At 46.8% G+C, this 15,982-nt stretch overlaps 1 protein-coding gene across 2 annotated transcripts in view; it reads right to left on the bottom strand.

The window, feature by feature from the left end:
• The window catches only part of SERGEF (secretion regulating guanine nucleotide exchange factor), a 219,467-nt gene that overhangs the window by 153,423 nt on the left and 50,062 nt on the right, over positions 1-15,982 (bottom strand). For both annotated transcript variants that reach the window (XM_025266726.3, XM_025266725.3), the window contains one exon: positions 7,094-7,260. In XM_025266726.3, coding sequence (XP_025122511.3) covers positions 7,094-7,260 — 167 coding nt within the window. The remainder of the gene's footprint in view (positions 1-7,093; positions 7,261-15,982) is intronic.

The following is a 15,982-nucleotide window of genomic DNA, read 5'->3' on the forward strand; positions in this document are numbered from 1 at the left end:
GCTCTCCTTTCAAGTGTCTACGCTTGTCCTCAACCTCTTTTGACCACCGAATCTCCTGATTCTGTTGTTCACGCTTGCAGCCTGGGTTTCTCCTCAGCCTTCCATTTGTACCAAGTCCTTGCGTTAGCTTCCACCTAAGCTTGTCTCTGATGCGTCATCCCCACTCCCCACTCCCCACTCCCCATCTCCAAACCCAGTGGTCTCGTCTCCAGTTCCCAGTTCCCTGACCTCCTGCTGAAATCTCCCGGGCTTCTGCGACGCTGCAGTTCCTGGCTCGCTTTCTCCCTCTCCTGTCAATAATCATCTCTATCTGGCTGCTCTTCCTCTGCTTTCTTCTTAATGCAAGTTCTTGCCAAGATTCCCCTGTTACTTCACATTAACTCCCTTGAGAACTAATTTAATGTCAAAGCTTCCAATTCAGGAAGCCTTTCCAGTCACCACCTCCCACCCCCACCACCCCACCCCAACCCTGTAGAACCCAAAAGAACCACAGGGACTGAAAATGCAAGAAAGCAAAAGGTCCCCGAGGGCAGGGGAAGGGATGGGATCAACAGAGTTTCAATGCCAGACTCTCTCACCGCCTCTGACACATTCTGCTTGTCCTGCAATGAACTTTTGCCTAGCCCTGCCACCAGCTCACAAGCTCCTAAGACAGGACCTGTCCCACTCTGCTCTGCTGCCCCCATTCGGCTCATGGAGTGCTCAGACAGATAGGCAGACATAAGCATCTGCTGGATAAAAGAAGAAAAACGAAAGATGAACACGCGTGAAGGCATAAACTGGTCAACTGTGAAACACTAAAAGACGATAAGGCTCGCCATCAACAGACTTCATAGGAAACTTCCAGATTGCTCGGGTGTTTTACAGGTCTGCACATATTCTGGCTCTGTTGGACATTTGATGCCCAAATGCCTGAGTACATGGAAGTGCTTACTCCGGAACTGGCCTGGGATTGAGAAGCACAGACTGTAGTGACAGAAAGGGAGAAGCTGAAGAGGAGCTGAGAGGGCCGCAGCCTCGGAAACCATCTCTTTCTCGATGTGTTCAATCAGTAAACGTCCACTAAGCACCTTGGAGGTGCCGGGATCTATGCCAGACACTGGGAACACGGCTTTGAACGAGATGATAAGGTCCTTGCCCTCCTGGATCTTATATAGTTCAGTGAGAAGAGGTGAATAAATACAAATAAATAAGAAAACAGCGGGCAGTAAATAAGCGCTTCTGCATCAGATCCTTGACCATCAATTTCAAACAAGACAGCCCTGACTGGTGCCTCCTTCTCTCTCCTGAGTGTTTACACAAACAAATCCAGTTCCCTGCTTTGAGATTTGTTTTGTGTTTTTCTCCCCCAGTTAGGTCAGCAGCTACAGCATAGATGTGCTAGCTTTTCTAATCTCCAACGAAACCCTGTTTGGATGAACACTTCCCCCCGCTTCTGGGGAGGCCTCTGAAACCGCTCCCCCCAGACAGCTTGGGCAGCCAGACGCCGTGGTCTCAGAGACCTCCCGCCCCTTGAGAAGAGCCGTGATGCTGCGGATTACTTCCCAGACAGCTACTTGGGGATGCTTTTTCAGGTTGTGTTCCATTCTGTCAGAGCCCTCTGGACTCAGCTGATTGCTGGTGGTAGATTTCTGTGTTATTTAGGGCACCAAAGTCCCACAGTCTTGACACAAACTTAAAATTAGAAATGTATTAAATATAGGAAAGGAGGAAGGTCATTCAGGAAAGGCAGCCTTCTGAGGGAGATGCAGGACAAAGACGCCCTGGAAACTTCCAGGTTCATTAATGGGTTTTACACAGCATTCAAGTGGTATTTCTCCTTCAGAAATAACACTGTGGAAAGCGTAGGGGACTGGCTCAAACCTCAGCTAACACAGCTGAGTGAGTGACTCTGCAAACTAAAAATAGCTTATTTCCCACTCATTCTGACAGATTTCACTTAGACCCTGTGCACAGGTTGATTCTCCAACAAACAGTTTCAGTCCTGTAGCAAAATGAGGGTTGGTGGCATTTGGGCTTGACAATTACCCAATCCCTGCTTCAACTTTTGTTTATTTCCATGTTTCTTGCTCCAGTGGCTGCATATGTGCACACGTGCACGTGTGCACTGAGCTCCCTGGCTGGGATCTGTTGCTCTTCAACCAGACGTGGGCAGAATTTAAACCAGGAACATGACTCAGGACCATGGCTGCAGACTGAGCCCAGAGTAAGGCTCTCAGAAACAGTGGGAAGCAGGCTCTTTGTCTCAGGTCTTCTCCTAATTCCCAGCAAGCCTCTCCGGGTCTCAGTTTCCTTACTTATAAAACAAGGATAAACATTCCTATTCTGGCCTACTTCACAGCATCACACTGGGATCAAGAGAGATAACGCACATGAGAGTTACTTTCTTTTAGACAGGACTCCTACCAGAAGGATGGATGGCAGTGATGGAACAAGTGAAACAGGCAGCCAGACTATAAAACTCAGCTGGACCACTGGACGGGGCAGCCATCCCGCCTGTACCAGGAGCTAAAAGCAGATCCAGATTCAAGGCTTTAGTTCATGTTGTCCCCCTCTGCCTGGAACGTCCTTCTCCCTTTGCTAAACTCCTACCCATCTTTAAGAACCCAGTCCAAACACTTTTCTTGGTTAGTGACTTCAGAGTAAATCATTCCATCTTCACTGCTCCTTTGGCCTTTGGTACATACTTCCCACAGCACTTTTCACTCCACATGGTAAGGAATTTATTTACACGCCTGGAAATTCTTTGATGGCAAAGACTATTTTTTATCTTTGTACCCACCTCCCCAGCCACCACCACTGTGTGATCCAAAGCAAGCATATGGTAGGTGTCAACCAATGTTCCCCAGGTTGCCTACAGAATGGGCAAGAGCCCAAGAAGGGGATAAACCCGAAACATGCACGAAGGTGGGATAGCACACACAGAGCCAGAGGCGGGCGTGACAGGAGGGGGATGTAGGAAGGTGGAGTCACCCAGGTCTGCTGTTACCAGCAATAAGGTCACAGCCACAGGGACGGGGTCAGAGCCGAACTGCAAGTCCTGGGAGGGCCAGGTGGGAGCATCCAAGTCCCAGTGACCTAAACTGGAACAGGAGGCCCTGGGGATGAGGAACAAGGGCAGAGAACAGAGCCAACATTTCCAGATCTGCCAGAGTTGGGCCAACAGCTCGGGCTTGAGTGACCTTGACTATGACACTTAGGGACTCTAGAAGCAGGGGTCATTACAAATTTAAGTAATGATCATCTCCTTAAAATAAGAATCAGAGATGGAAGGGACTTTAAGAGGTATAAGAAACATTAGGAATCACCTGGTCTAACAACCCTAACCTATACATTGGAGAACTAAGGGTACAGGAGGAAGGGGGTTTGTCCAAGTTTAGCCAGTCAGGGCAGAATCGTGGAGCTTCCCTGGTAGCTCAGCTGGTAAAGAATCCACCTGCAATGCAGGAGACCCTGGTTCGATTTCTGGATCAGGAAGATCCTCTGGAGAAGGGATAGCCCAGTACTCTTGGGCTTCCCTGGTAGCTCAGACAGTAAAGAATTCACCTGCAATGTGGGAGACCTGGGTTTGATCCCTGGGTTAGAAAGATCACCTAGAGAAGGGATCGGCTACAGTATCCTGGCCTAGAGAATTCCATGGACAGAAGAGCCTAGCAGACAACAGTCCATGGGGTCACAAAGAGTTGGACACGACTGAACGACTCTCCAAAAAAAAGGGGGAGGGTACAGGAGGAAAGGGGTTTGCCCAAGTTTACCCAGTCAGGGAAGAATCATGGCTAGACCCAGGTCTTCTGAACCCCAAGCTGGACCTTGTCCCCTCAGAGGCTGTTGCCCTTCAGTCAAGAACATCTCCTGATGGTTCTACTAACATAACAGGTACCCTACTCCAGCTGCTTCAGAATCTTGGGGGAGCCCCACTGAACCCACTAAGTGAGTGCAGATACTTCTGTCCTACTGGGAAGTGTGGGCTTCTACCTTTGGGGGCAGTTTGGAACCAGTGTTCCATAGGAAATGAACAGAGAGTAGCCCCACCAGGAACTTAGAAAGCAAGAGGCTGCTGGCAGGGAGCAGACAAACCAGTTCACACACACCCTACCCTGACATGTGCACGGGGGTGATCCCAACCATTGTGCTCACCCTGGAATTTTCCCAGAGTGGTTAGAGAGGGCCAGTACCTAAGCAAAGCTGACAGTGCACGAAACACAGTCTTCAGTAAGAACACTGAGCCACAGCCTGTCTGGTCTGAAATCTCAGTCTTTCTCAGGCTAGAGATAAGACAGGGCTCAGAAGAAAAGAACTGGGACTCTCAAAGAATCAGAGATCCTGATTCCCAGAACTTCCCTGCAGGTGAGCATACACAGGCAACGTTGTTTCATGTCTACAGAAAGTATGAGAACTTCAAGTCCAAGTCCCAGCCCCACAGTTTACCTCCTGTGTGATCCAAGGCCAGTGACTAACCCATTAGTCTCCTTATTTTTACCACAGTGATTATAACATTTGTGCCCAAGTTTATTGTAAAAATGAAAGAATAAATGTAAAGCATTTAGCACGCTTCCTGGGCCATAATAACCACCAAGTTACGCAGGATTTATTTGCTTTCCTTTGTTCGTGGGAGGGGTCAGTCAGACCACAGTCCAGCTGTGTCTACCTGTGCTTTCCTCTCCCACTTGGTTGTCTCTCTGGATCCTCCTGGGCAGACATCCTACCTGAGGCCTCAGCCCAGATAGCTCCCTCCTCCCTCTGTTCATCCCTGGACGTAGCAGAAGGTAACAGGTCAGCTACGGGCCACTCCAGTCCTTGAAGGTCAGGAATCATCAGCTTAGTCCAAGGCTGTTCCTGTCTCCCCAGGTATCTGTGCGCCTCCCTGGCCAAGCCCCTACCAGGGTATCCCCAAGTTTATTACAGCTCTGGTCTTCCCTAAGGTGAACCCACTCCTAGCAGCTTACAGCTCTGGGCCTCTGGCAATTAGCTGCCTGAGCAGCCAGACCTGGACATCAACAGCAGAGAGAATTCCCAGACCCAATTTACCAACAGGAAACGACCTGGGGTCTGCGCCTGCAGTGAGACCAGTGAGTACACACAGCAGTACCAGCTTCCCAGAGTCTGGAGAGGAGATGGAGGGGAGCACAGAAATGAAGCTGCTCCAGGGCTCAGAGCTCAAGCTGACTCCTCACACCGCCCTGCCAAGAAGCTCAGTAAAAAATCACATCAAGGTGAGGCTCTCCAGCTATCTGCTTGCACTGCCACAGGGCTGCATAGCATGACCACCGCAGGGCATTCCAAGGCTCCAAAGGGGAAGAAGAGAAAGGACCCCACAGGTACTGCATGCTGGGCGGATGCCAAAAACTTTGTGTGTGATCTTCATCGATGACCTTCTGTGGTAGGTATTCTTGTCCTCGTCTTGCCAATAAAACTAGAGACTCAGAAAAATCCATGAAGCCGGTGTACCTCTGCTATGCTACCTGACCACTACATCTTAAGCATTCTGGGAAAGAAAAGGAAAGCAAAAGAGTCTGAACCAACAGGTACCAAGCTCTCAGCACCTTCCTCGCTCAGCAGACAGCACTAGCTCAAGTACTGCATTCCCTCCCTCACTGAAGTCAACGTCTCTCAAACACAATCTGCAGAAATACAGCAAAAGCCATGAAGATGCTCATGGCCTTTGCCCCTGCGATGTCATCCCCAAGATTTTCCCTTCAAGAAACAGTTCAACAGGGTATTTGCTGCAGAATTCACTGTGACCAAAAAAAAAAAAAAAGAAATGACCTCAATGTCCAATATTCACAGAATGGTTTGGAAAACTCCAGAACCTTCAAACCATATAATATTCGACAGTCATTTTGAGTAATCTTCAAAGACCAAGAAGAAACAAAGCAAGGCATTTGTGATAAAATAAATGAAGTCTGAGTATAAAGCATCACAAATGCCATCACTACAACTTTGTAAAGTGTCTACATGTGTATATGCAAAAAAGGAATGTAGTCGTGTTAGGGTGGCAAGACAACAGGTGGTTTTATTACTAGCGTTATCATATCTAAATTGGTATTGTTCAGTTCCTTTACAATGAAAGAAAAAGACAGACAGACAGACTCAACCCAGCACCAAGGAAAGACCCAGGAGGACCAGGGCTGGGATGTGAGGCAGAAATTGAGAACCGTCCTACATACCCAGAAGGAGGAGGCCAGGCAGGCCCCGGGGGAGGGGAAGCCCTCTAGGTATGGAGAGGGTTGTAATTAGTCTGATGCTAATTACAGAAGTCTCACTAGCTTATTAATTTTTTTGACAGATTCAATGAAGACTGAACTCCTACATGAAGCCAACTTGGGTTCAGAGGCACGTTTCCTGAGTGGCCATCCTCCTTCTCAAAAACCTAGCCTTTTCTTTTCTTTTAAGGACAGCAGTAAAATAAAGTTTAGTAAGAGAAACACATACCCTGGAGAAATTAAGACTCCTGCCTTAAATGGAGAAATTCAAGACATTTCAGGGAACTAAAGGGGCTTGAATAAGCAACTGAACTACTGTGCTTTCTACACTGGGAAATATAAACAGAAGAGCAAACTACTCAGCTTAGTAGTAGAGGCCCCTCTGATAAAGTTCCAACTCATCCTTCTGATATTACCTCGTATTCCCCACCACAGACACCCCAGGCTCCAGCCAAACAGAACCACCAATGCTCCGCAAACATCTTCCTCACTTCCCCACCAGCTGCGGTGCCCACCGGAAAGTCCTCCTTTCTCTCTCGTGCCTGCTCAAGTCTCACCCATCCTCCAAGGCACAGCTCAAGCCAGGCCCTCCACAAAGCCCAACCCAGCCCTGTACCCTGAAGGCATCTCTCACCCTCCAAAGCAGACCTGGAGCCCCTGGAATCTCTAAAGGAGGCACAGACAGTCTGCCCTACAGTACAGGTATCTGGATAACTGCCTTTTCTATCATATTCAACGTGAACAACTCAAAGCGAAGACCCCTTCAGGCTCCTGTGTGGAACTCACTGTATGGCCTGGACTATAAGCACACAGTAGGCCTTCAGTGACCACTCCCCCAAACGACAAGGAAGAGAGACACATCACCTCTGAGGAAAGAGGTCACTTCCTACCTCGGTCGCTCCGGTTAAGCAAGGCAGACACGAAGGTGTGCCCTTCTGTGGCCCAGAGCCGGGGAGGGATGGGTCCTGCTTCTCTGACTGCCAGCCTTCACGAGTCTCCACTGTCCTCCCCAGCTGCCCGTAGTCCGCTCGGCCCCAGGTAAACACCTTGCCAGTTACTAAAACAAAAACAAAACTTGAATTAAGGCTATATTCCATGGCTGTGCTCCCACGGGTAACCAAAGAACTACAAGGGAATGTGTGATCACTCATTTCAGTACCAGCTACCACGCAGCAGGGGCCTTCCTATCTTCCTGTAAAGAAAGCGCACGCATGAGCATGTTTACAGATGAGGGAAGTGAGGCTCAGAGAGGTGAGATGTCTGACTTGACCAAGATCCAACAAGGGCTGAGTGCCAAAGCTGGGTTCCAAAGAGGCTGCTTCTACAGCCTGGGCTCCTGCCTTTGAGATGCAGACATGGCCACCGAGGACACTCTAACCGCTCTGTATGTAACACTTCTAACCCCCCTCCCCTTCCCCACACCCGTCTTGCACTTTGCAGGGGCATATGATATCTGTTCTTGGGCTCCCCTCCCTCTCATCCCATCCAGAGCCCCCCATCGGCCACTCTGCGGTTCCCCAGGCTCCTGATCTGCTCCAGGCCACAACCTCTCAGTGGCCCCTGGCACGTGTTTTCCCCCCCATGTAACACAGAGGACCTGCCCGAGTCTGTGCTCTTACCCACAGGAGCGATGCTAACAGTCCCAAGGTGAGTGCCTATGTGTGCTAGAGGGAAGGGAGTGAGAGGAAAAAAAAAAAAAGACAAAATCACTTGGAGCCAGAAAAGCAGTCAGTCCCCCAGATGCACCACCTGGGAAGCTGGCCAGTGCTAGAGATGACTGAAGAAAATGAAGTTTGGAAAAAAGGAACTGGCCTTTCTTCTCCCAGATAAGAGAGAATTCACCGAACTTACTCAGTTGTACCAAGTGCCACGTTTGTTATTTCAACAGAAATGCAAAATCTGATGAGGCATAGATTATTAACAGATTCTCTGCAATAAATATGCATAACCATGTGCGCTGTATAAATTCTTTATACATGTTTGTTTTAACAAAGAAAAACTTTGCTTAAGAGACAAAACACCAAGTAATGCATATTAAATTCTAGACAAATCTACTACATACTCTGTGTTTTAGTCTCAGAGCTTCATCTGGCCCCGCATTCAACATATGGTTTATGGTGTCAGTGAAAAAACAACCAGAGAACTCACAGGGGAAATGTCAGAGTTGTGAAGGGGTACAGGGCTCTGCAGGAATACAGTTCTCAGGACCAGTCTGCTCACAGACACCAGCGTCAATACCAAGAAGTTCTTCCTGGCTTCCTCAAAGAGGGACCCAAGTCTGTGCAACACATGGGGTAGCAGATATATTACAAGAACAGGGAGTGGGTCCATTCAGATGTGCTGTTTCCTGGCCTCACGCGCGCTGTTCCCTTTGCCATGGATGCCCTCTCCTAACATCATTTACCTGACAAACTGTGACTCAGCCTTTCGAGTCCAGCTCACAGGTCCAAGTTCTGCAAAACCTTTCCTGACTTTTAAGCGCTCCTCAGAATGGAAGAAACCTCCTTCCTGCGAACACCTTTATTACTGTACTCATCAACCACTATGATCCCATGAAACAGGTGAAAAAATTAAGGTTCAGAGAAGTGACCAGCCCTGGGTCACACAGTTAAGCCACATCTTCTTCTGCTAGTCCATGACACCACTCTGCATTGATTATTCACACTGGCCCACATTGTCTCTTAACTCTTCCTTAACTTCTGTAGGATTAGTGGTGGGGGGTGAGGGGAGAGGGGGAAGCTCAAGGGCCCAGGACCCACAAGGCATTCCCAATTGGCAAACTATCCCTCTGCTTGAGCTGGCTGGGATTTACCACCAGGCTGCCTTAGAAAGAAGAGCCCCAAAAAGCCAGAGGATGAGACTGCTATTTCTTAAAGGACACTTGCATTCCTCTGCTGAGAAGAACTGGCAAGTTGCTAACTGCAAGACTACAGAAAGAACTGTGTTATCACAAACCCCACAGTGAATCCTTTCCTATCAAATAAGACATCTTAGAACCTTCTCTGCTATTGATTACTGATGACCAAGACAGGCAAGACTGCCAGAATATGGCGCTACCATGATTACATTTCCAATAGCAATTCAACCATTCCACTTATATAGCACTTTTCACCTTCAAAGCACTTTACAAAGATGAACTAATTAATCTCCATGCTCCCTGGGGATGCCACAGACATTTTATTAGAGACAGTCAGGCTGCCTGGATGGCCAGCCTTCGAGCACCAACCTAAGATTGCTCAGTCAGGTAGGTCCACTCCCTGAAGCTGTTTCTCCCCGAAATACATTTTGCATCGGAAGGCTCACAGGGGACAGAGGGAGTGATCCCTTTTTTCTTTTCCTTTAAGCTGACCACCTCTCAGGGGTCTAGCATATTCACAGACCGTATCTCAATCAATCCTCATAAGAATTCTGGGAATTACAGATTATTAGGCTTATTTTACAGATAAGATTAGATGACTTGAGAGGTTAGAGGACTTGATCAGGTCCATGAAACCAGCAGGTGATAAAAAGCAAGATTTAAGCCTCTGTCTTCTGATTCTAAGACCAACGGCAGATTCAATGATTCCACAGCTGCTGTCACAAACTGAGGAAACCTGATGATGAAACAGCCGTTCTCACAACGTTTGAAGAGGGGGAAAACTCAGATTAAATGGATATGTTCTGTGTACCATCCAGCTTTCTTCACTAGAATGGCCTCCTTCCCAGGAGACCATTCAGAACCTGGAACTACAAGCTCTGAAATAAAGGCATTAAACAAAAGGATTATGAGTTTTAGGTCACCTGAAGTAAAAGAAAACAATGAATCCACATACAAAAGACGTTCATTAATGCACTATAGATAAACGTCTGCCTGCCTCGAGCTGAAGCACGCTGGCAAATCCAAGGACATTTGGATCCCAAATGTATCACAAATGAATCTTTACATTATAGTAAATAATTGTACAGGGCTTCCCCAGTGGCTCAAGCAGTTAAGAACCTACCTGTAATGCAGGAGACACAAGAGACACAGGTTCAATCCCTGGGTTGGGGAGATCCTCTGGAGGAGGAAATGACAAACCACTCCAGTATTCTTGCCTGGAAAATCCCATGGACAGGGGTGTCTGGCAGGCTACAGTCCATGGGGTTGCAATGAGTCATACATTACTGAGCACACAGCACATCAGCATAAACAATTATATATTACTGTGATTTAAAAAATAGATACATTAATGTCATCCAACAAGTATAGGTGTGTGTCTCCAGATAAATGGGAGAAACTATATACACCTCAAAATAAAGTCAGCAAGTAAATTATAATTTAAAGGCACATCCATGTGAGATAACATAGGATGACCAAGAAACATACATGGCCAAGGGTCCCAGCGCAGTGGAGAAAGCAACAGAACCAGATGAGCGGTATTGACAAGGAAGGTCTAGAGAACTTAGAGGGAGCGTTCCAAGTTGGAATTGTCCCAGCAGACTTGATGGAACAGGTGGCATTAAGGTGAACTTCAGATAGGAAAAGAAAATGAGAACATTCTAGGACCAGGGAGAGGGGAGAAGCAATGACAAAAATCCAAAAGCATGAGGTGGGCAGGTGGAGAGTGTGAGGGTCATGAGGCTGGGAGGTGCAGGCAAGTCAGGGTTGCCAGGCTGGGGCCACCACAGGGCAACGCCAGGCTTAGGGTCTGGACCTGACATTCAAGACTTGCTTGCTTGCACTTCTATCAGCAAAATACTTTCAACATATCACTGATTATATATCCATATATATATATATACATATATATATTTCTCTTGAGAAATTTGTATGCAGGTCAGGAAGCAACAGTTAGAACTGGACATGGAACAACAGACAGGTTCCAAATAGGAAAAGGAGTACGTCAAGGCTGTATATTGTCACCCTGCTGATTTAACTTATATGCAGAGTACATCATGAGAAACACTGGGCTGGAAGAAGCACAAGCTGGAATCAAGATTGCCAGGAAAAATATAAATAACGTCAGATATACAGATGATACCACCCTTATGGCAGAAAGTGAAGAGGAACTAAAAAGCCTCTTGATGAAAATGAAGGAGGAGAGTGAAAAAGTTGGCTTAAAACTCAACATTCAGAAAACGAAGATCATGGCATCTGGTCCCATCACTTCATGGGAAATAGATAAAGAAACAGTGGAAACAGTGTCAGACTTTATTTTTTGGGCTCCAAAATCACTGCAGATAGTTACTGCAGCCATGAAATGGAAAGATGCTTACTCCTTGGAAATAAAGTTATGACCAACCTAGATAGCATATTGAAAAGCAGAGACATTACTTTGCCAACAAAGGTCTGTCTAGTCAAGGCTATGGTTTTTCCAGTGGTCATATATGGATGTGAGAGTTGGACTGTGAAGAAGGCTGAGCGCCAAAGAATTGATGCTTTTGAACTGTGGTGTTGGAGAAGACTCTTGAGAGTCCCTTGGACTGCAAGGAGATCCAACCAATCCATTCTGACGGAGATCAGCCCTGGGATTTCTCTGGAAGGAATGATGCTAAAGCTGAAACTCCAGTACTTTGGCCACCTCATGCGAAGAGTTGACTCATTGGAAAAGACTCTGATGCTGGGAAGGATTGGGGGCAGGAGGAGAAGGGGACGACAGAGGATGAGATGGCTGGATGGCATCACTGACTCGATGGACGTGAGTCTGAGTGAACTCCGGGAGTTGGTGATGGACAGGGAGGCCTGGCGTGCTGCGATTCATGGGGTCACAAAGAGTCAGACACGACTGAGCGACTGAACTGAACTGACTGATATACATATATATTCATTTATTTATTAAAGTATGCACTTGCATTATACATATTTAAAATTAGATACTTTTAAGCAAAGATAAAGATAAAAGTAAAGGTGGCAATGCCAAAGAATGCTCAAACTACCACACAATTGCACTCATCTCACACACTAGTAAAGTAATGCTCAAAATTCTCCAAGCCAGTCTTCAGCAATACATGAACCGTGAACTTCCAGATATTCAAGCTGGTTTTAGAAAAGGCAGAGGAACCAGAGATCAAATTGCCAACATCTGCTGGATCATGGAAAAAGCAAGAGAGTTCCAGAAAAACATCTATTTCTGCTTTATTGACTATGCCAAAGCCTTTGACTGTGTGGATCACAATAAACTGTGGGAAATTCTGAAAGAGATGGGAATACCAGACCACCTGACCTGCCTCCTGAGAAATCTGTATGCAGGTCAGAAAGCAACAGTTAGAACTGAACATGGAACAACAGACTGCTTCCAAATAGGAAAAGGAGTATGTCAAGGCTGTATATTGTCACCCTGCTTATTTAACTTATATGCAGAGTACATCATGAGAAACGCTGGGCTGGATGAAGCACAAGCTGGAATCAAGATTGCCAGGAGAAATATCAATAACCTCAGATATGCAGATGACACCAGCCTTAAGGCAGAAAGTGAAGAACTAAAGAGCCTCTTGATGAAAGTGAAAGAGGAGAGTGAAAAAGTTGGCTTAAAGCTCAACATTCAGAAAACTAAGATCATGGCATCCAGTCCCATCACTTCATGGCAAATAGATGGGGAAACAGTGGACACAGTGGCTGACTTTATTTTTCTGGGCTCCAAAATCACTGCAGGTGGTGATTGCAGCCATGAAATTAAAAGACACTTATTCCTTGGAAGGAAAGTTATGACCAACCTAGACAGCATATTCAAAAGCAGAGACATTACTTTGTCAACAAAGGTCCATCTAGTCAAGGCTATGGTTTTTCCAGCGGTCATGTATGGACATGAGAGACTATAAAGAAAACTGAGCGCAGAAGAATTGATTCTTTTGAACTGTGGTGTTGGAGAAGACTCTTGAGAGTCCCTTGGACTGCAAGGAGATCCAACCAGTCCATTCTAAAGGAGATCAGCCCTGGGATTTCTTTGGAAGGACTGATGTTGAAGCTGAAATTCCAATACTTTGGCCACCTGATGCGAAGAGCTGACTCATTGGAAAAGACCCTGATGCTTGGAAAAATTGAGGGCAGGAGGAGAAGGGGACAACAGAGGATGAGATGGTTGAATGACATCACTGACTCAATGGACACGGGTTTGGGTGGACTCTGGGAGTTGGTGATGGACAGGGAGGCCTGGCGTGCTGCGGTTCATGGGGTCGCAAAGAGTCAGACACAACTGAGTGACTGAACTGAACTGAACTGAAAGGTGGAGAAGACTCTTGAGAGTCCCTTGGACAGCACAGAGATCAAACCAATCAATCCTAATCAGCCCTGAATATTCATTGGAAGGACTGATGCTGAAGCTCAAGTTCCAATACTTTGACCACCTGATGCCAAGAACCAACTCATTGGAAAAGACCCTGATGCTGAGAAAGGTTGATGACAGGAGGAGAAGGGAGCAGCAGAAGATGAGATGGTTGGATGGCACCATCAACTTAATGGACATGAGTTTGAGCATACTCTGGGAGATAGTGAAGGACAGGGAAGCCTGGTGGGCTGCTGTCCATGGGGTTGCAAAGAGTCAGACATGACTTAGTGACTGAACAATAAGAAAAACACCTTTATTCAAATCTATCCAGTATAAAAGACTCTGATGCTGGGAAAGATTCAAGGCAGGGGGAGAAGGGGACGACAGAGGATGAGATGCTTGGATGGCATTACCAACTCGATGCACATGAATTTGAGCAAGCTCCAGGAGTTGGTGAAGGATAGGGAAGCCTGGTGTGCTACAGTCCAAGGGGTCACAGAGAGTCGGACATGACTGAGCAACTGAACTGAACTGGGTATAAAACACACTCCAAAAGTGGAAAATTAAAAGAATGAAATAAAAACATAAAAGACATCATAATTTCCTGTTCCCACGCCCTGGCAATTCATCTGGCATGCTCACTTTAGGGAAGACTGCTACACGGACTCTCAGTCTCAGACTGCAGACTTTGGGACAGAGGTAGGGTCTGATGAAATGAGTGTTTTGGGAGTGCTACATCTGCAAAGAATTAGGGGGGCAGTAATAATACTCAGCTAAGTTTTCCTTCCACAGCACCCACTGTGTGCCTAAGCATTCTGTTCTAGGAATTCTCTATATACTGTTCTAAACCATCTCTATGCAGTATCCTAACAACACCATGAGACAGGTACTCTTACCATCCCCTTCTTACTGACAGGGAGAAGGTTCTAGGGGTGAGGAGAGGGGATAAGCAAAGTCACAGTAGGAGTAAGTTAAAAGGAAAGGAAGGAAGGAACAGAGATGTATCAGCCACAGCCAAGGCTGAAGTCACGAGGGGCTGGGTAGGTAAGAATTTGCAAGGCTTGACACCCATTTGATGTGAGAGAAAGGGGATGGGAGGAGATAAACAGCACTCTGATTTCAGGACTTCAAGGTTAGTGGGAAGGTGGTGGTGCCATGAAAAGGAACAAAGAGGCAGAGATGCTAGATTGGGGGTTCCACTGTTGGGACTCAGGCAATGTTATTTCATTACTAAGTGATTTAAATCCTCTGGGGCCTTTTATAAGCCCCTTTTGATAAGCATCTTAACAAACAGTCAAATCCAAATAAAGGGGGAGTGAATGAGGAGAAAGAAGACGAGGTGCCAAGCCCTGGATGCTGTGGGGTCACAGCAGACTCAGGAAGGGGGGTGGATGGGAAATGGCCACGGAGCCAGCTTCCTTTACCGTTCAGGGGGCTGCCCGAGATGTTGGTAAAGGCAGGGGTGCAGCCTCAGCGACAGGCACAGTGAGAAACAGCTCCAAGAGTATCATCAGTCCTCAGGGGAAGGGGAATCTTCAGGAAAAGGGGTCCTGAAGGCGACAAGATAGATTACACTGTAATATAAGGAATATCCATATTTGCTTAACAGAATCTGTCCCAGGAGGAAACAATGCCACTGAAGATATCAAAATGGAGTTATAGCAAATAGAGATGGATGTTACAAAAAGAATCCCACAGGGCAGGCAGAGGAAAGTCCACACAACCTCTTCAGTCCCTCCCCCCTGGAATGTTCCAGGATGCTATGACACCTTCTGGGGTACACACACACACACACACACACACACACACACACACACACACGAGGAGGAAACCTCTCTGCACTTAGGAGTTATATTTATAATTCACCTGTTTACAAACACCTATTACTCTCAGAGTTATTAATTCTAAGTCCTTGTAGTATAAGCACCTCATTTCTGTAACCCATCCTCCATTCTGCCATGTGGACAGAGACTTTATAAAAAGGCACTTGGTGATAAAAACCAAGAAGTTTTCAACACAGAACTAACTGCCCGAGAGGCACCAAGCAGGAGAGAGGAGAACAGAGAGGGGAGCTCAGAGCACAGGGGCTGGACGCCAGCACACCAGGCTACTGCCCTTGGGTAGACGTGTCATCCTGCTGTTTCTCAAGGCCTCTACACTGCTTCCCTCCATCCCCACTGTCTCCTCTACCCCCCACCTCATTCACCTAGTCAACTCCTATTCACTCTGCAGCTCTGCTCAGTCCTCAACCCAGATCAGACTCTTCTGTGCAATGATCTCAGAGAAGCACTTTCCTCATCTGGGGAGCACTTGTCTTGGTTTATAAATGTACACTCATTAGAAGGACTGTTGATTAAAGTCTGTTTCCCCTCCAGAGAGTTGGCTCATGATAGCAGGCGCTGTGTCTGCCCATTCCTGTATCTTAGAAAAATGCCCAGCACAGAGTAGATGCTCAATAAAATATTTGTTGCCTGAATGAACAAATGAACAATCTAACCATCTCCACTCACCTACTTCTTGCTCCCCACTACTAACCTTTGTCACTTGCTGGCTCTA

Source organism: Bubalus bubalis, chromosome 16, assembly GCF_019923935.1.
Source record: "Bubalus bubalis isolate 160015118507 breed Murrah chromosome 16, NDDB_SH_1, whole genome shotgun sequence".
Lineage (NCBI taxonomy): Eukaryota > Metazoa > Chordata > Mammalia > Artiodactyla > Bovidae > Bubalus > Bubalus bubalis.